Source organism: Ostrinia nubilalis, chromosome 4, assembly GCF_963855985.1.
Source record: "Ostrinia nubilalis chromosome 4, ilOstNubi1.1, whole genome shotgun sequence".
Taxonomy (NCBI): Eukaryota; Metazoa; Arthropoda; class Insecta; order Lepidoptera; family Crambidae; genus Ostrinia; species Ostrinia nubilalis.
The window spans coordinates 1,012,663-1,033,558 of NC_087091.1; the positions used below are offsets into that span (position 1 = coordinate 1,012,663).

The window sequence follows — 20,896 nt, forward strand, 5'->3', positions numbered from 1 at the left end:
ATTGTTCAATAATAATGGTAGTACTATTAGTTATTCTGTGACACTAGAAGTCATAAATCACCTGGACTTTTTTAAAATAAGCATTCTGAAATTCTAAATTGCTTCATTTACATCGATTAATTAGCTACATATCATTCTCTCGATACTGAATTCATATACAGGCTGCATTTTTTGCATGTTTGGCCAAATACAAAACTACATACGAGTACAATACAAATAACTTTCCCCCGGGACAAACTTGATCTGGGTTTTTATTGGCGGTCAAGCTGTAGATATTGGCTACACAGGAGTTGCAGCGATGGGAACGAGAGGTGGGTATAGTCCCATTAATACAAATGCTGAAAGGAATCTTAAGTTCAATAACCGGCTGGGGGCACAAGTAAATCACGTGTATTTGTTCCAAGTTGGGTCTTGGGTACAGAAATTGAAAAAGACTTGCTTCGGAAGGCACGATAAGCCGTCGGGTCTAACTGTGTCACGTCATAACGTCTAACACCAGGCTTGTGACGTCAGTTGTTGCAGTCTACACGATAGAGACGAATCATCATTATTATCGTCATCGGGTCATTTACCGATTTTGGCCTGAAAAATATATTTTTGTAAGTTATCTATGAATGGTTCCAGTTGCTACAATTGACCTACAACCCACACGCCAGCCAGAAGGGTCAGGGCGGCATAACGTTCCTTAATCGCCTCTTACATCTATGGAAAGAGTGAGTATATTTAAAGAATGCATAAAAATAAAACTGAAAGTTCAGCTACCTACAAACACCGAACAATTTAATTTAGTACATATTAAAAATAACACTTGTGTGATACGACCGAAGACCTTGTCGGGCGTTTAAATAGATATTTAATAACAAATAACTGAGAATATCAAATGAAGAATTTAGCAATACCAGACGCCACCTTGCTCATTACCATAATTATGGTGCAGCCTTCCAATTTAAAACTGTAAGGTTGTGATTTAATTGAATTATAATATGTAATCGAAAAAAATGGTTAGAAGGCTTTTGATTATCCTGAACGTAATTTATTCATAATAGAAGCATAATTAACGCGTTGACTGATAGCTTAGGAATCAATCATATTTTTTATAATAACCTTATCTCCCAAAAGGTTAAAATAATATTTAAAAACTCATGAAACTCATTTATTTAAGCAAGTAGGCTTGTAAAAAGCGCTTTCCTTCGGGACAAACTTGACCTGCATTAGTTGGGTTTTTTATGGCGGTCATGCTGTAGATCCTGGCTACACAGGAGTTGCAGTGGGGGGAACGAGAGATGGGAATAGTCCCGTTGTATTAACCCAACACTGCTTCAGGACAATAAATGTGCCAGTGCTGAGAAGAAGCAGAGCAAGAAATTCGGTCACTATTGTTTCGTTTCGTTTGTTGTTTCCGCTAAAGCACCCATCCTTATCGCTCGCGCGTAATTATGTTGCTGTCGCGCTCGCACACTCACTGCGGGCGCCCGTCGCACAGTCGCGACAGCAATATAATTACGCGCGAGCGATAAGGATGGGTAGCTTGGGGTCATTGGACAAAATTCTACGTGCTCACGGACCAGGCTTTAAATGACATAATTATCATCCATAACGACCGGTCTTGCGCTACCCGCTTTCAGGTACTTCCTACGAGCTTCACCAGATCGTCAGAAAATAGTCTTAATTCAAGTAAGTTAATGGTCTCATTAAATTTTTATTGTAAGTAGAATACAAATTTTAGGATAGTCACAATAACAAGAAAAAGAAATAAAGAAGTTGGAAAAGAAAATCTTAAGCGGTCTTATTGCTAGGAAGCCTTCTCGTCTAAGCAACCCAGAGAGAAGACCAATATTACACTATTGTTTTTGTAATTGGTCTCTAACTCATATTGATATCTTATTTAACGTGCTAATAACAGGTTACCCACCCGTCCATCAGGAAACCGGCTGTCACATCTTCCAAATAAATTAATGTGAGTATTTTTTTTAAATTAATGCGACTTGCGGATATGCGAATCTGCCGATAATTCATTCTGTGCTTGAGTAAGACGCGTGGGTCAGAGGTGTAAGATCAAAAGTGATTTTTATGCAGTATTTTGATCCATTGACTGATTACTGATAAGCTTAGAACTACAGTCGACTAAACATTGTTGTTGCAAATTAGCACCTATTTATTACACCAATGACCTATACATATAAGATAGCAAATGTGTAGCTTTATATGCCGTCGAATGTACTAGTCATACAGGGTTAATTGCATTGATGGGTCATCATCATCCTACGGCCTGTAGATGTCCACTGCTGAACATGGCATGGGTGCATGGTGCATTCAAACTTGATTGAAACCTTCCAGACCTTTAAAACTTCTGAAAAGGATCTTCTGAACCACCAGAATACGTAGAGCGAAAAGGTGTTATATCTACCCGGAGTAAACCCATGTATTATAAAAATACCAACCGAATTGAGAACCTCCTTCTTTGGTTGAAGTCGACCCTTAAATCATCTTTGTCACTAGGAGCGGTTCAGCAGTGAGACTTTTTGACCTCGGCGAAAACAACTATGTTGTGCTCAATCGTAAAGTAAACGAAATAATTCCATTGTGAATCCGATGACATTTTAACCGAAATATTTTTGCCGATTAAAATTTTACACTCGTTATAAATTGTAGTATAAATGTTCAATTAACAAACTCAAGGCTCATTGAATAAATAAATTTTTAACAACTATGAACAGTAGCTTAAAACTTTTGAAATATTTTATTTTGCACAAGGAAAAAATTGGTTTTGCGAGCTTCATTTGTATGCTGATTCGTTAAAGAATCGACAAAATCTAAAAGTTTTAGCAGAAGGTAAGCTTCGTGCAATAAATCTAATTTAGGTTTTGAAACGATGTTCATAAACGAATACATAACATAATGTATTGATCTCGTATATGTCACACGTTCAGTTTAGCGTTTTATTTTTATATAAAATATGAAGTTATTTAGACTGAAGATGTCTGTTAAACTTTTGTCCTTTTCTGACATATGAAGGGCGGTTGTGACGGGACAGCGTCTGAACGGCAAGGTCTTGAAGTTCGAAGAAAATATTTTCTTACCTTACAAGTCATGTCTTAGTTAGTCATGACTAACTAAAACCTATTTGGAATTCCGAGAAATGTACAGTTAAATATATTAATCGTGACCGATATTTCTAGGGTTTTAAATGTTACTTTTTAATGTTATTCAAATAAGGTAAGTGCCCCCTACTTCGGTATATTAAGGCTCTTACGACTTTAACAATTTATTTAAAAATAACCAAGGATGATATCAGTATGAAAGCTTTTGTATGCTAAAGTTTGGTCTTTTGACAGTAACTTAATACATAAATTATAGTTATATTGTTTAAACTTTTTTTAATATTAATTGTTCTGCGGACCTCTTGTTTGGATCCTGTTTCGTGATAAAATTTTGCTCTGTTTCTAAGTTCGTGAACTCATGTCCCCTATTTCGGGATAAAGTTTTACGCATCGAGTTAGGATATTTTAATAATGATTAAGGGTTTAATAAATTTAAAAACGATAGTATAAATTTAGAATAAAAATAATTCTGTGAAATTGACGATATGACTTACCTGAAATATTCATGAGAAATAATGTGAGTCTGTCTAGCTAGGTAGGTACGTACCTTCGTATAAAGTTTTGATTTATTATTCTAACAATATATGAAAATATTTATACAGGGTGTTAGGTAAATGGGTATATTATGAGCCGACACTAGCCCATGTTAACATGGGCATATAAATGGTATGGTGAAGTCAGAAAATTGATATCATCATTTATTTTTTTTTAGATTTTCATACTATTTTTTTTTATAAAATCCGATTTGTATGAAAATTAAAATGAAGATATCAATTTTCTGACTTCACCATACCATTTATATGCCCATGTTAACATGGGCTAGTGTCGGCTCATATACCCATTTACCTAACACCCTGTATAACCATCAGAAATGTAGGGGGACCTTACCCCCCCCCCCCCTCCCCTTCCATAAAATTTAGATTTTTTATTTCTAACGATGTGAAAATATTCATACAATTCTAAATTTTAAAAATGTGGGAGGGGCGACTAACCCCCCACCCCTGGAGCTGCTTCAAGTGAGGATAGTCCCCCCCCTGAAAATAACCCCATATACGCCAATGACTCAATAAAAATTAATTAATTAAACTTAGGTAGGTAAGTATTAAAAACTAAAAAATATGTCGATTTCTTTGATGTTATGTGTCATACAAGTACCTAATACTATACATTTATATATCACGAACTTGGGAAAAAGTAACAATAATTACGGTTCCTTGTTTCGTGATACTGATTATTCCAAATTCCCCAAGTAAAATTCATGGATTATTGTCAAATTGTGTCAATTAACTATTATCTATCCCATATAAAATACAAATAAACCAAGATAAATAAAACGAATCGAATTAAAACCAAAATTACGCTGGTAGTACTTATGCTAATTTATCTTAAAATTGGTCATTTATGTGAACTTCAAATTGGTGTCATATAAATTCTAGTGAACGAAACATATACCGAATTTGGATCATGAGAAACTTAAATAAATGTATTATTTGTTTCATAACTTACATTTCAATTATCATAAATAATTATTTAAAAACCAAGCATCAAAATATTATCCATAATACCCTTGATTCGGTAGTATCACGAAACAGGGGACACCCGAAAAATAATATGTACGCTATTTCGTGAGTCAATTAATCGCAATTTTAAAGGAATTCTACGTTTTCATATAACTTTTTTCTAAGCCAAATCAATTGTCAAGGAACACATGAAACCACTATTACAAGTTTTATGCAAATGGACGTTACTTCGCCTTTTTATAAGCTTAAGAAGTTGGAGCTAACCTTACGGTGAGAGCAACATTTTCACGCCACACGGCTGTTTGAGAGTTTGAAGCTTCGTATTGCTCTTATTTTTGGCGCCACAATGTTGGTACTTGGTTTTTTAGATAGCTTAAATAATAGAATTTTTGTAGTAATAAAGAATTTTTAAAAATAATATTCCATTTGCTTATTATTTGAGCTAGAAAAAAAACTTACGAACTTACGTACTATCACGAACTAGTAGTCGTTTACCTTAAACAATATTCTCTAGAACTTTTTGGCGGTAACAAATGGATATCCTCTAAAAATGTCAAGCATTTTAATATAATCAAACATTTTATTGAAATACATAGATTACATTCCCAAGGGGAAAACATTCGTGCTGTACTTCAAAATACCTTTAGTACGAATAAGAGTAGTATTTTTATCCGCTAAGCTAGCACCCATAACACAAGCATATTAATTGCTTACTTTGGGGCTAGATGGCGCTGTGTGAGATTGTCCAAAGATATTTATTTATTTATTTATTTATTTTTATTTATTTTGCTAATAAAATGTACCTGTTTATTTATAATTCAAACACTTAGTTCATAATTTGCCCTGGTTGCCAATTTTTCTAGGCCTTTTAAATAAACCACAACATCATGCAAGCGGAAAAAGAAGTATTACGTACCTTTGTCTGTTGACTCTGGGGCGAGTCCTCGTTCGCAGCGAGTGGCTCCACCTGCAAAATAAATAAATATTAGGTTCTTGTTACCAAGCAAATATAATATTTCAATAAAGTGAAATAATACATCATTTTTCATCATCACAGAATTATGAGAACATGTCTAAAAGAGGGGTTAGTACAATTTAATAGCAAAGACCACAGTTGTTGAGTGTTGTTACACACATCAATGCTGGTTAGGTACATTCTTTCTATCATTTAATCATAAGGTATTCAATAAACATAAAAACTAAGTGTTCTTTAAAACTCATTTTTTAATTTGACCAAAACAGTTCAAAACACAGTAGACACATACGATTAAAAAAACATGATTTCTGCTGTCATTACCCATTTGGAGACGCCTGCCACACATCGTCATTATAATTCACACGCTCAACATGCGACGCCCATTCGGTCATGTTCTGTCTAACGAGGCTCATACGCTCCCGACTTGTCGTTTTTGACATGAAATCTAAATATAATGTACAAGTTACTATTTTAAGTTTTTGGTACGGATAGCAGCCACCTTGCTCTCGCTGCGACTAGAGACCCACCCAGAAAAGTTGTTGTTCATAGATTTAAATAATATAGCAAATTTGTAGAGGTCGCTGTTGCATACTTTCAGTAGGTGTGTCCGTTTACCTTAAGGCAGCCTTAGTTCATCAGGAATTTGGAAATATGTGAAGTAATTAGTTAAAAGCTACGTCGTTAATAGAATATTAATTTAAGAGAACAGTAGACCTTGCATATTATGTTTGGACAGTTCTATATTTCACTATCAAAAACAGTTTAAAAAAGAAAAACATCTTTGTTTTATTTTAGACAAAAATTATGTTTTTTTTTTATGTGATAGGAGGCAAACGAGCAGACGGATCACCTGATGGTAAATGATACGCACATTTTGTCAAAAAAGGTTAATTGATTCATAAATGAAATACATGAATGCACAAGAAAGGCTGCAATGCGGGAGGAATGGCGACAGATTGTTGAGCTTGCCACCAAGCCGGGTGTGACGACCACGGCCAGGCTGGCAAGTGATAAAGAAGAAATTAAATACACTGAAAAAAATGTTTGGTTACTACTTACACAACAAAAGTGACCACCGAACTAAGTGTTAATTATAACCAAACTAAGTGTAGCTCACTACAGAATTTGTTTAATTTACACAACATTTTGTTCCTCATAACCAAAGTGTTCGGTGGTCACTTTTGTTGTGTAAGCAGTAACCAAACATTTTTTTCAGTGTACTCGTATCATTCTAAATTAGGGAAAACTGAGGCTACGAACCCTGTATCAGAACCTCCTGAGATCGATTAAGCTAGACATTTCACTTGGATCGGTTAATAAAATTAATTATAACTTAATCACTTATTAAAGGCGATACGCGATTAGGTAATAATAAAATATTACCGTTTTTGCTTGACACTTCGACCGGGTTGAACGGGCCGTGGTCACGGGCTGACTGGAGCGCGAGCGATACTACGTGGGGTAGAATCATCTAATTCTACCCTCATGTTATTATTTCTTCTCCAAGTACCGTCACACACTACACTTATTGTGTCCCTATTCTGTGAGACCGTCGGCGCGTCCGTATTCCGTTGTCGATTCCACTGTGAAGTGAGTGTTTATGAAAATAAAACTATTAATCACTGTATTTTATCTAGCAGAAAGATTGAATACGTTTACCCGATTGAAAGTTTTATAATTTGTATAATTTGATCAATTACCCCCTTACTAATAAAAAGTTACACAGTTGTTGAACACTGTTTTAATATGACATTTCCATACCAAACGTCACTTTAAAACACTGTTCAACGAGCGTAAAGTTTTATTAGTAAGGGGGTTAATGTTTAAGAGTTAGGTACATAAGGAACTGCATAAATGTGCTTTCTATTAATTTATATCTTTCTATCACAAAAATTATGTATTACAAAGCCTTATAATTACAATAACATCTGTATAAAACAGAGTAGCAAAGAAAAATATTTTAGCTGAGCATACGCAACATACAGCAACGCGAATTACCTTAAGATTAATGTAATAATTCGCCTATAAAAAGTGACGATATGACAGACAGACACCTCATTATCTAATAACTAGACCAATTGTTTTTATCAGCCTCTCTTACCCGTGGCAATGTGCAAACCTTTGTTATGGCTATACATTATCACGACCGGTTACAATAGGAGTTTTATTTATTCATCATATACACAATTTAAATGAACTGTGCGAAACGAACTCGGGTCAAGGTCGAAGAAAATCGGAGTGAAGCTGGCGCTGATAGTCGGCCTTTCAAAATAAACTTTCTAGTGCCGTTCCTGAATATGGCTCATAGGATAATGCATAGTTGGACACCGTATATTTAATACTAGCTTTCCGCCCGGAGCCGCGGGCGGAAAGCTAGTATTAAATAATGTAGGATTCTAATGGTGAAAGAATTTTCAAATCTGTCCAGTAGTTCCGGAGCCTATTCAATAAAAACAAACAAACATTCAAATCTTTGTTCTTTTTAATATTAGTGTAGTTTAATAACGAGCATATTCACGCTTATACGGTGTCCAACTATGCATTTATTAAACTACACTAATATTAAAAAGAACAAAGATTTGAATGTTTGTTTGTTTTTATTGAATAGGCTCCGGAACTACTGGACAGATTTGAAAATTCTTTCACCATTAGAATCCTACATTATTTAATACTAGCTTTCCGCCCGCGGCTCCGCCCGCGTGGAATTTTTTCTGTCACAGAAAAACTTTATCGCACGCATCCCTTTTTCAAAAACCGGGATAAAAACTATCCTATGTCCTTTCTCGGGACTCAAATTTCATCAAAATCGGTTCAGTGGTTTAGGCGTGAAAGCAAAACAGACAGACAGAGTTACTTTCGCATTTATAATATTGGTATAGAAGTATAGATTCTGTTGCAAAGTTCCTGGTCAGCTAGTTTCATAAACATTAGTGTTGTGTTTCGTATTACTAACAGATTACATTTTAAGTATATTTTTTGCTATAAGTTATGGATTTTTTTCTGGCCTATCCTAAGAAGGCTTATTATTAAAAGAAGGATGTATCACCAGGCGTCGTCCTAATTGGGCAACGGTCTCGCGACGAGCGTTGCGATGTCGTCCGTCGCGCAACGTGATTAAATACGAGTACATAAATTTATTTGTCCAGCAGTGGACGTTATTTGGCCGAAACGAACATAAATCTCTTTAAAGTGTCCTTTTTTCACCGCGACAAAATCGTATCAGTTTGGATGACGCCAGAGTTGGTAATGATATAATTGGTACTACGAGTATTAGTTGACAGAAAGTATTTTATCCACGCAATGTCGGACCAACTAAAGTTGATTGAGTCGTTAATCCGTTACTCGAATTTTAACTTTGTTAATTAAAAATTAACGGTAAACATTAAATACAAATAATATTAGAGACTTAAAAAGCATATTTAGCTTACAAAGAGAGGATAGAGGGAGTAAAAAAGCCTTAACAGTGAAGCACAAACTGCACCCTCAGCTAGCTATAGGTTAGTAAGTGGTTTCAGCGTATTTTAATGGATCACTTTGTGTTAACTTGCTGGTTGGAAGGACCATGGCTGACCTGGTTGAGTTCCTAGCCTGCCCCAACGCTTGCACTAAGCCTTAGGTAGGTTCATGGAATCAGTTTTGTTCGCGGTCAATGTAGTGCCGTTGACACGAAAGAAGACTCTACTTGGTGTCTTTGGTGGTTTAAGGCTTCATAGGAGTCTCTGTGCAGTGCATTGAAGGCACCAGACTCTAACATCTCAGGAATCAGAAAACAGTTGTTTAAAATGTAGAGTTAATTTTCTCATGTGTTAAAAATAAAATATTGTAAATTGTAAATGTTATCATGGTGTTCTGTGTGTGCCCACATAATATGAGCTTAAGTTTCATCGTCAATACAAGTTCGCTAAAATAGATTAAACTGAGTTAAATTGGAGCTAAAATACTAAATAATAACCCCAAATAAAAAAGCTTGTTTCAAATCCGCCCAGTACTCCTACTAAAGCGGAAAGTTCCATGTTAAATAAAATCATCACAAATACCGAAAGTTCCATGTTCAATCAAATACACATAACGCACAAATAAAAATTATAACTTTTATAGGTATCTGTAACACGCCCAGTGTCAGACTACGAGCCGCCTGAATCCTTTTCATCTCGCGCAAGGCTTCTTTCAGGACGCTTGCGGCGCGTATATATTGTCTGGGCGGCCGCGCGAGCGGGTCATAAGAAACTGCGCGTGCGACCGGCTGCCGTGTCGCGTGTGTCGATATGCAGTGAGTGTGTTAAACAGCTGAAGGAAACATGGTGAGCTTATTTCAATTACATTCTAGGATAGTGATAAAAAATAGGAAAGTGAGGTGACCGTGATCCCGTGAAGATTCTTTTGGCGCGCCGAAATATCGATTTGGTCGTGAACAGGATATCGATATGGTTGTTATTATTATAATATTAAGTGTTCAAGTTTGCCGCGCCATTTGAACTTTGCTAATTAATGTTGTTGAATGTTGATATTACAAATTAAATATCAGACACATTATATTACAACAATAAGAATAACTTTATTTTGTTTGGAAAAACATAAATGGAATCTAATTTAAAAGCTGGCAAATGTTATGATAAATTTAAGTAGGTAGGTAGTATATAAAACTTTGAAAACTTTTGACAATAATAAAACTCAATAATCCAGTGATCATACAAAATTGACATCTAATATTTCCATACAATAATTGCATCACAGTTCAAGTGAGATCAATCAATTTAACATCGAAATGTCAACTTCAACGACAACTTATAGTTTTGCAAACGACATCATCAAACGATTACGAATTTACGACGTGAGCGACAAAAACTTAAAAGCGAAGTCTTCATTGCAAAGCTCATTAAGTCGAGCATAAAACTAATCATACGAATGATTATTATAGGTCAAACAAAATGATAAAGTTCAAATTAATATGCAATTTATTCCAATACACGGCTTTGGACTTGTAGAATAATTTATTGAAATATAAGAGGACTGTTTGACGGTATAACCACAGAGAAGTTTAACTAAATAGTATTTACTTATTTTTATAATATTCATTGTTACTCGAAGCTTTAGGAGTTTATGCCCGTTTTCACCATCAATCCCTAATTTTTAAGTGACCCCTATGGCAACACATAACAGGAATTTTGTTTTAATAAGGGTCGCTTAAAAATTAAGGATTGATGGTGAAAACGGACATTAGTGTACAATATAAGGGTTTATATTTAACTTCAGACTATTTTCCTTAAAAATATGGACCTCAAAATGTGTCAAATATCCAAAGTGTGGTCAAATGGATGTGAAAAATCGGAGTGTCGTGATATTTTCAAATCGATGTAATATTTGAGTTTGAATCAAACTGATTGTACGACAAGAAGTAAAGAATTTCCTCAGAGCTTTCACTCAAGTTCAGTTTCAGTAAACATACAATAAATCTTCAAATTATTATTACAAAAAATAATAAATTTTTATTCAATGTCATTCCATTTTAAAGTTTTGTTAATACTCGTTTATCGAGGTATTGGAGAGGATAAAACAGGTTTTTTGAAGACGATTAAAATATTTACATTATTGCATGACCCGACGCATAATATTACCGGGAGGTCTAGGTTAAATGCATACTGTATTTCAAGGACATACGAACTGAGAGTAATTCGAGAATTCGAAAAATATTATGACTGAATCAAGAATCGGTAAATTGAATTTTGTACAGTCAGCGTCATATAGTCCATAACAACCAAAGTGACAAAAAAAATGATAACACAACCTTATTTCGAATAACTAAGACGTGTTGCGAACTTTTTGGCTTCTTTGGATGTCACGAATGTTTGACGTTGACTGTACTTACCTACATAAAATTCTTCTCGTCGCCAAAATCAAGGACATCACCATATTTGTCTCGATATTGACGTCATTGATTACAATATTATTAAGAGCTTTTAAGAGCAATCCATAAGGGAGAGTCCGCTAATTTGGACCAGTTTTTTTCAATCCCATTTTACACATAGTTTTCTTTTGTTTTTGCTAATGTCCATGGTATATAATAAAAGATACATTATTCAACTTACTATTTCATAAGTATTAATTAACATGATTGTTGTATATTTAGCACAAATCAACAAAGTACGAGTTCAGAGCTTCGGTCCAATTTAGCCAACCGGTTCGATAATTTGTACCACAGGGTTACTAAATTGGATTTCAATAAATTTCAAGCCTATAATAAAACTATGGCAAAATATTATACGATTCATTCTTAACAAATTAAGAAACGAAAAGGAACAGTAGTTAATAACATAGACAATCGATATTGTTTTACACGTTATCACGATTTTGAGTACAAGTTTTGTAATTCCAATTATCGTAACGCACACTTGTACCTAATCTACTTTGCCAGTCTTTTGCTTTCATTTATTGTTAGTCAAACATAACTACGCTATTATAACTTCAAAATATGATTTACTAAAAAAAATTTCAAAATCCTTTGGTAAAGTTCCATACAACTTGATGTGGTACAATTTAGCCGACTAGGTAATAGTGCTTTTAAAAAATCGGTAAAAAATATAGGTTATAAATACCGAAAAATGTTTCAAATAATTGTAATCCACACTAATTTACGCTTCTAAATAATATATTAGACACATCCTGTGATTAAATTTAACAAAATTACAATCTAAACATGCATTGTCAAAAGTTACTTGAAAACAATGAAAAAATACTTTTCAAAATAAAACACACGTGTTTGTTGTCACGGCCAAAACCACATGGCCGATATTAATTGATTTTAGTTGTGTATCGCTGAGTGTTACAATTACAAACATTCAATAAATACTTTACGAAATATGAGGGTGGTACAATTTATCCGGCGGTACAATATACCGAACTCTCCCCTAATAGAAACTTGAAGAGGCTCGTTAAATTAAAGAACAGGTAAATCCGTAAAGCATAATGTAACTATGTTCATATCGAACAAACAGGTTGATTTTCAATATTCTGAATTTGTATTTTTAATAATTACTATTATTTCTAAAAATAGATTGTGTTTAAGTTTGTTTGTATCAGTAGAACATCCTGCTTGGCTATAAAGTGCAATATAACAAATATTTTTTTATGAATCAAAAAAGATTTTTCTGAATCTATAACCTTTTTTAAAGATTTGTTTATAAGACTGGATAATGTAAATCAAGGATTAGGCACCTTGCGCACCATTGAGATTCTTGTCTAGTCCATTAAAACTTAACCAGTGAAGGTTGAAGCAAAGTTTAAACTGCCCTAGGACTTGAAACAAAATTAATCCAGCAAAACTTCGAAGCATCTGACTAGTAAAAAGTGGATGACTAACGAAAAGCAACCTTGAGAAAGAAATATCCATAATGTATCTTCATTTTACTACAAGGACCTGTCAAATTATCACTTCACGGGATTTATTGCAACAATATCTATTTTAACGGTAAATAATATTTACCCTCCCGACGTTTCGGCTCGGTTGCACGAGTCATGGTCGCGGGCAGACTGCCCGATAATTTTATAGTAAAAAATGCAACATAATAGTTTAAAATATTATAAGGACCTGTCACTCAATCATAATAAATATGACTGTCAATTCTTTACAATTTGTCAGTTAGTTCTGTCAAAGTTTAAATGCATTATTGCGAAGCATTGATCGCAGCCTATTGAAGCGATAAAAATTAAATTAGGTACATTGTGGTATTTGTGGTAGCAGTTGCTAACCAACAGAAATAAAAATAGCCATTTTGGTAATTTGTTATATTTTTATGACTTGGAATGAGATACGTGATAGAACTAATTTACATTTTCGTCCAATCCAATTTGAAGACCCATGTTTCACATAAAACATTTTAGCTACTGCTGATTAAAAAAAATGCTTGATATTAGTAGAGTATTTGTTTGATTTTTGATCTGCTTTTGAATGCCCTAAATTGATAAACATTCTTACTATCAATACAGGGAGAATTTGCAATCAGTGTAAAAATTTTTAGAACTCAGAATTAGTAACTTAATCGATTTACGAAAAGAAATCTTTTTTTTTTTTCATATTATAGATTTTTAAGCACGCGGTTTCAAAATTGGCACACGTAGATAATTTACTTCGTTCATAGAAAACTAAGTACACACAAGTAAGTGCGCGAAAATAAGCCTTAACCTTTAAAACTTAAGATATGAGCACCTGCAAATTAGACTGTCAATATTTTTTCTGCGAAAAATACCACGATTAAATTAATTTAAAATTATTTCATTAAGATAAAGTAGTATTGTTAAATTTTTCTATAGAGCTCATTAAAAAAATTGGATACCGTTTACCAATCACCCTGTATACGAGTAATACAGGTGTACATTGTACAAGCCGCGAGTCATTTGTCATCAAACAAACTATGCGCTATGCGTTCTGTAGAACACAATCATTTGGCACCGGCATTCCGATTGGTAACCTTATACATGTTTACCTATTTACTTAAGTCGTGTTCGAACGACCTTTTTTTAGGTGCGATTTGACATTGTTTATTGATAAAATAATTTAAAAGTTGGGAGCATTCAAAACAAATAGAGATGTAGAGTTGACTAGTTTTATTTCGATTAACATCTTTTTTTATTGCTATCCGTGGTCTTTAATCCTTCGTAAAGAAGATTTGTAATTGGAAAATCATTATTTTAAAAATCGGGCACTTTCCCAATCTATTATTTTGTACTTTTTCAAAAACTTAATTGTAAACATGATCCCAACAAAACGTAAATATAAAGCTAATAACAGTTCAAGAATGTGACGGAAAAGTTACTTTTGACTTTTGATGTTAAAAAAGTAAAGTAAGTAATGGAAAGCTCCATTATTTTAACTCCACTGAGCCATAATGAAGAATGTTCACTAATTTTCAACCGACTTCAAAAAAGGAGGAGGTTCTCAATTCGACCCGTATGTTTTTTTTTTTTTTTTTTTTTTTTTTCTATGTTTGTTACGCGATAACTCCGCCATTTATGAACCGATTTGAACAAATCTTTTTTCAGCGTATAGGTAATACCTCAAGGGTGGTCCCATTTAAATTTAATAATAAAAAAAACAACTCCCAAGGGTGGAAAATTGGGGATGAACTTTTTTATACGCAATATCACCGCCGATTATAAACCAATTAGAACGATTACTTTTTTGTTGAATAGGTATTATCAAAAGGGTGGTTTCATGCGAATTTGAAGAAAATATTTCACCCCCAAGGGTGGAAAATTGGGGATGAACTTTTTTATAATATACATTAAGAATATGGTCTCAATGTACTGCCTACCTTCAGTGGTAACATCAAGGTAATAATTAGTTACCTAAAAAGCAAGAAATAAGTAAAATTTTATTAAAAAAAATAAAACCGACTCCAAAAAACCTACACTAAAAAGTAGAAAAATAATTACTAATTACCTACTTATTTATTAGGACGAATTATTAATATTTATGTAGGTATACCATGATTGATACTTTTGGAGTCGGTGCAGGCAAACTTTACATGTTTCATAATCTTGGCACCGACTCCAGAAGTATCAATCATGGTATACCTACATAAATATTAATAATTCGTCCTAATAAATAAGTAGGTAATTAGTAATTATTTTTCTACTTTTTAGTGTAGGTTTTTTGGAGTCGGTTTTATTTTTTTTTTATAAAATTTTGTTTTTTAGCTTTCTGTATTCTCTGTTAAAAATAAAAAATACACGAGAAAGAATTATTTCGATACGTCAATTAGTTTCCAAGATATTGAATTTTAAAAGTGCGGGCGGCGGCCGGCCCGCCATTTTATGCGCGTGACGTCATATTACAGTGACTGGCTCATATTTGTATGAGTGGAATCTTGCAAGCTGAAATAAGACCCATTTCCGGGCAACCGATTAAGCTGAAATTTCGCATAAACGTGTGATTTGGATGACCATGCAATATTATGATGACATGGAGCTGATCTGATGATGGAGCTGGAAGGTGGCCATAGGAACTCTATAATAAAACGACTTAAATCCATCGAGTTTGGGCTCGTTCGTTTTGTATTGATGAGTACTTTAATTCTATATAGTAATCAGGGTCTGATGATGGAGCTGGAAGGTAATTCGCAATAAAACGACACAATCGCATCAAGTTTGGATTTGGTTCAATTTTAATTTCTGTGATGGGTCTGGGTGTTAATATGTATAATAAGTATGTATTTACAAAAAAAAATGTATTTAAGTATGTTTATATCCGTTGTCTAGTGAGCGGACACTGTGAATGTACGTCACGCGGGGTCACGTGACCGTCGGCGGGACTCGATATTTAAGCGAACTTTGAATGCCTATAAAATCATAACTACTTGGTATTTTTGAATGAAATAAAAACAAATGTATTTGTATATGTAAAAGCTTAACTGTAACATAGGTTTCAAGTGATTTTGCATACCTAGTAACATTCTTAATTCATACATATAGGAGTGTATTATCGCTAGCGATAGGAGAAATATGATAGAATCTGCCAGCACCTACGCAATGCAGGTGTTAAGTCGTAATTACTGCTCAATCATAGATTCATCATTTCATACAAAATAATACACCGATTTCATGGTAAAGCTCCTCCAAACGAAACCAGCTAGCCGACCACGCTTATGCACAAAATATTGAGGCGAGAGTTGGATGCGCACGCGGCGCAGTGACGCAACGAAGGCCGCGCAAAGGTCACGTGGACGACACTCGAACTGATCCTAGTATGGGCATTTCGAATTCCAGCATAAACTATCTAAAGTTGTGTATATAGAAATTATCTAAAATATCAACGATACACGTTATGACTATACCTAAACTTTAAAAGCTGACCTTTTTGTGGTTATTTTGCCACTGTGTATTCACTTGTCTTTAATGTCGATCCTTAATTTCGAATTCCTATGTTCTTCTGATTAATTTCGTTGCGGGTCCAATGACAGTTTAACTGTCACCCGGGACAAACTGGGCCTTCACTGGTTTGGATTTCACTGGTGGTCAACAAGCTGTAGGTCCTGGCTACACAAGAGTTGCAGCGGTGGGAACGAGGGGTGGGAATAGTCCGTTAGACGACAAAATAATTTTAATTTCATGATACAAAAACTTCAACAAATGCTATTTAAATTGGATTCACCAAGTGCGTCAAAGGTTGAAGGATGTTGCACTTAGAAGTTTTACATTTTTCGTAACTTTCCGACAGTATCAAAAGGCTTTTCTTAGAAACAAGTGCTTACTTTGAGTCTACTTTTCAGTCAATATTGAATGTCTACCAGTGAGATGCACCTTACCGAATGAACTCAGTGACGCAACGAAGGCCGTTGTGTAAAGGTCACTTGCCAACCGAAATACTAAAGCTACTTTAATTTCAATCTTTAACTCCATATTATGGAAAGGACAATGTTCGTTCTCCATACATTGTTCGCCTAAAAACCAACAATTTTGACATATTACTACCCGAAAGCGAAATAATATGATTCTGTGTGTAAGAACAATGATTCCTGATGGACACTTGCCATAAAATTAATGATTAAGAATATTAAATCACAGCGATTTTATAATATGTCCTTTATGGCAACATGGCGTCTAAATCACATTGATTGTATTGTGTGAATGTATGAACACCGAGTCGCGAAAAATGTTTTGTATTGTCGTCACGCCGAGTCGCAGCCAAATAGTATAAAATAATAGAACAAGTTTTAGAAATACAACTCGGCCTTTCACTTTTATAATATGCCCACATATTGCACGTAAATAAACAACATGAATCATAGGTAGTTTCCACCCTTGATATCTGACACATGAAATAAACTCCTATTGTATTGTAGATATCGAAGCCAAATCGTATATAATAATAGAATGGGTTTTGGAAATGACTCGGGGTTCCACTTTTATAAAATACTACATATTGCATAAAAATAACACGAATCATGGGTTTTCTTTTCACTATTTACATCTGACATGAGATAACAAACTCCTATCTCCATGGCTACCGTCGTAGTCTATGCCAAAGACTACAATATTATAAGCAAGAAGTTTCAAACCTTAGCGGCTACAGTAACCCCTGGGCCACATACATCGTGATAACATTTGGTCGACACCGGAACGAAGTCTTGCGATTATGCAAAAAAGCACCGTATTCTAATGCGGCTATATCACGTTCAGCCAGGGTTTTAATTCGACTAAAGTCCTGACTAAAGACTGGAAGAAAATACGCAGCATTGTATGAGCACTTCGTGTTCGTTAAAGTGGCTTCAGTATCATAGAGTTTTCATAGCGTTTTCTTTCCAATAATCTCCGCAAGTAGCGCTGCATGATCTTTACAACATAAACGGCAATATTTATTATGGTGCCAAAATTATATGATTACTTTGGCACGTTATTATACACGTTCGAAGATTTGTCATTTTCATACATTTATTATTTTCTTAAAGTGCTGGAAAAAAAAGTTATGGTATAATAATTTCTAGCTGTCCCAGCAACTTCGTCAATAAAAAGTTGTCTTGTCTTAAAATCGTAATATTAATTTCTGAACGTATCCTGTTTGACACCTATAATATCATTTGACAATAGTGGTAATGTTACGGTAAATGTGATAAATGTGAAAATTATGAATAATCGCCGGTTATTATGAATAATTACCTCATGATTTGGTAAATGTGATTAATATGAGATCATTTAGGTGTGTATAAAACTAAATAGGCGGCTTAGCGGTGGCCCAAGGGCCATCCCCGCCGCACCTTAACCTATTTTTTAATTTAAATCAAAACAATATGTTATGGGCATTATGGCAAAGTAATGTTACGCAAGAAACAGTCCAAACTCATTTTGCCAAATTACATTAATATATGATATCAAAACGTTCAAAATGTGTGGCTATACAAGAGCACTGTACACGAGCCGGTGTTCTCTTTTATGATATTTGTTAGTATTAAGGTTACATTATTAAATAAATCACTGATAAATGTGATTAATTTATCACTTTTACAGTCGAGACTGTCGGTAATTATTTATAATTTTTACATTTATAAATCACAATTACCGTAACAGTAATACGCATCGCAATAACGTCTATGTCTATACGCGCTACTATTATAAGGTATCATTTTGCATAGTCGCAAGACTTCACTCCGCTGCTTACAAATCAATGTCGCCTAATGTTATCGCAATGTGTGTGGCCCATAAACAGTGAAAATTATTGTGACATTGGCCAAGTCACAGAAGCCTATGCGAAGAAAGAGCACTTGAATGACAATGAAAATCAGGGTTACCATTTTGTAACATCTCCTCACTATTGAGGGTAACAAAATAACATTAATAATCTAGCCATTAATTACATATTATTAACTATACGAGAAAGTAAAGCAACATGCGGTTTTATTTTAATTTGTAAAATATTTGTAACAGTTTGTTCTAAGTTAAGTTTTACAGCAGAATTGCTGTTTCAGCTATCACTGTGAAGGTTTGGGAAAATAAATAAATAGAAAAAATATTAACATAAATATTTCTTTATTATTATCATTATGCCAATTTATGTTACACTGTGTGACAGTCTTTGACATTAAACAAACTCTTCTGCTTAATAATACGTTCCTACAGGGCGTTTTTATAGTTATTCTTGCTGATCAAACAAGAAGGGTTGATTCTATTACTGAAATACAACTAACTTTTCTCACATGACCAATATCAAATTCTTAAAAAAAATGACATCCTCGTGATGATGATAATTTCTATGGAGAGGTTTTTTTTTATCTTCGGTCCCTTGGGATAAGTTATTCCATTTGGGCAGTAAAATTAATCCTTTTTATTTCATTAGATATAAAAATAACACAAGTGTTTAGGAAAACTTCTTCTTTGGTATGGTATCACGGAGTTATAATGGCGGCAACTCTGTATAACTGACTTGTAACTTTCAAACAGTATGATAAGGGCACCACATTGGTTTTCTTTCTGAAAAAAGGCTTTCACTTTTAGTACTAACCCTTTAGCACTACATATTTAATTGAAATAAAAATACAATATACGCACAGAAAACTGAAATTGAGTTAACTGACGTGACATTTATAATTTGTTGACATTATGGCAGTTTGACATGACTAAGGATTGAAAAAGTTTTAATTGAAAAAGTAAATGACAATTTGATAACGATTCATAAGAATATAATCGATTAAAAATATTTATAAAATGTTCTGATACTTGCCTGTAGCGATTATCCAATCCTGGTTTCTACTGAAAAACTACCTCGTGGCAAGATTTTAATAAAATAATACAATCTTTATCTTCTCTTTCACAATCTATAAAAGTTCATTGGTCTATTATACATGTGTATGAATTGGCATAGATTACGAGAGACTGGAAACTATACTAGGTTGATTTAGTTTACTGACGTAACAACAGATGTTTCTCTCACTTCAACTGGCATTAGATTCAACATCGTATTCTGATACTTTTACAGTTATGATACGAGTACCATGATGTTTTCATTGTCAATGTCAGTTTATGGTCCCAATTCTTTTTATTTTATTTACGACCTTCGACCAGTTGGACACTTTAGATAGCTTCTTGTAGTAGTGTCAATATCTTTTTAGCTTTTTACGCAAATCTAGTCTTCAGAGCAATTTAGTCGATTTATTTTATTTTCAAAATCGATATTTAATTGTCTATGATGGCCGCAGGAACATCACTATACATGGACTCCCAGCAATAAAGTACGTTATTGCCTCGTACAGATTTATCGGCAAAAATTATGGAACTTGATAGGTTTTAGACCATGCCACGCACCAAAACGTCCGGAAGTTGTAATAGTATTATAGAGTAAACGTTAAAAGACTTATTTATTTAATTTTTTAATGCTCAAGTGTCCATTAACATGAAAGGGTGCTTAATGTATTAAAAAAATAAGAAAATTATTATGATGGGTTAATGTTTTTTGGCGGTTTTTGAGGCCATTTCTGACAATGTCCTTTTAGGCTTTTAGACGTCAATTGCTAAATTAGGCCTGCTATGTTGATTCCTACTGGCGCCCACTCATACTGTATTAGGTCGTCGATCTATCAGGTGCTCTACTATATGCTTGCTTGCTTGCACTGTTCTAATTTAATGCTGCCCAACGGTCAAGCTTTTTGGGCAGTCACATACAGTTTTTAAAATACACAGCTAAAAAGGAAGTGTTATAAATATGTATAAATGAGTCTGAATTTAGTAAATTACAGTATTCAAAAGGCATAATACATATGGTAACGAAATTCCCGGATGCTATCAAAATTAAGTTACAAGAAATAATATTTATC

At 34.0% G+C, this 20,896-nt stretch overlaps 1 protein-coding gene across 2 annotated transcripts in view; it reads left to right on the plus strand.

The window, feature by feature from the left end:
• The first annotated feature begins 9,790 nt into the window (after positions 1-9,790).
• LOC135088454 (uncharacterized) overlaps positions 9,791-20,896 on the plus strand; it is a 41,464-nt gene continuing 30,358 nt past the window's right edge. For both annotated transcript variants that reach the window (XM_063983266.1, XM_063983267.1), the window contains exon 1: positions 9,791-9,898. In XM_063983266.1, coding sequence (XP_063839336.1) covers positions 9,896-9,898 — 3 coding nt within the window. In that variant the 5' untranslated portion in view covers positions 9,791-9,895. The remainder of the gene's footprint in view (positions 9,899-20,896) is intronic.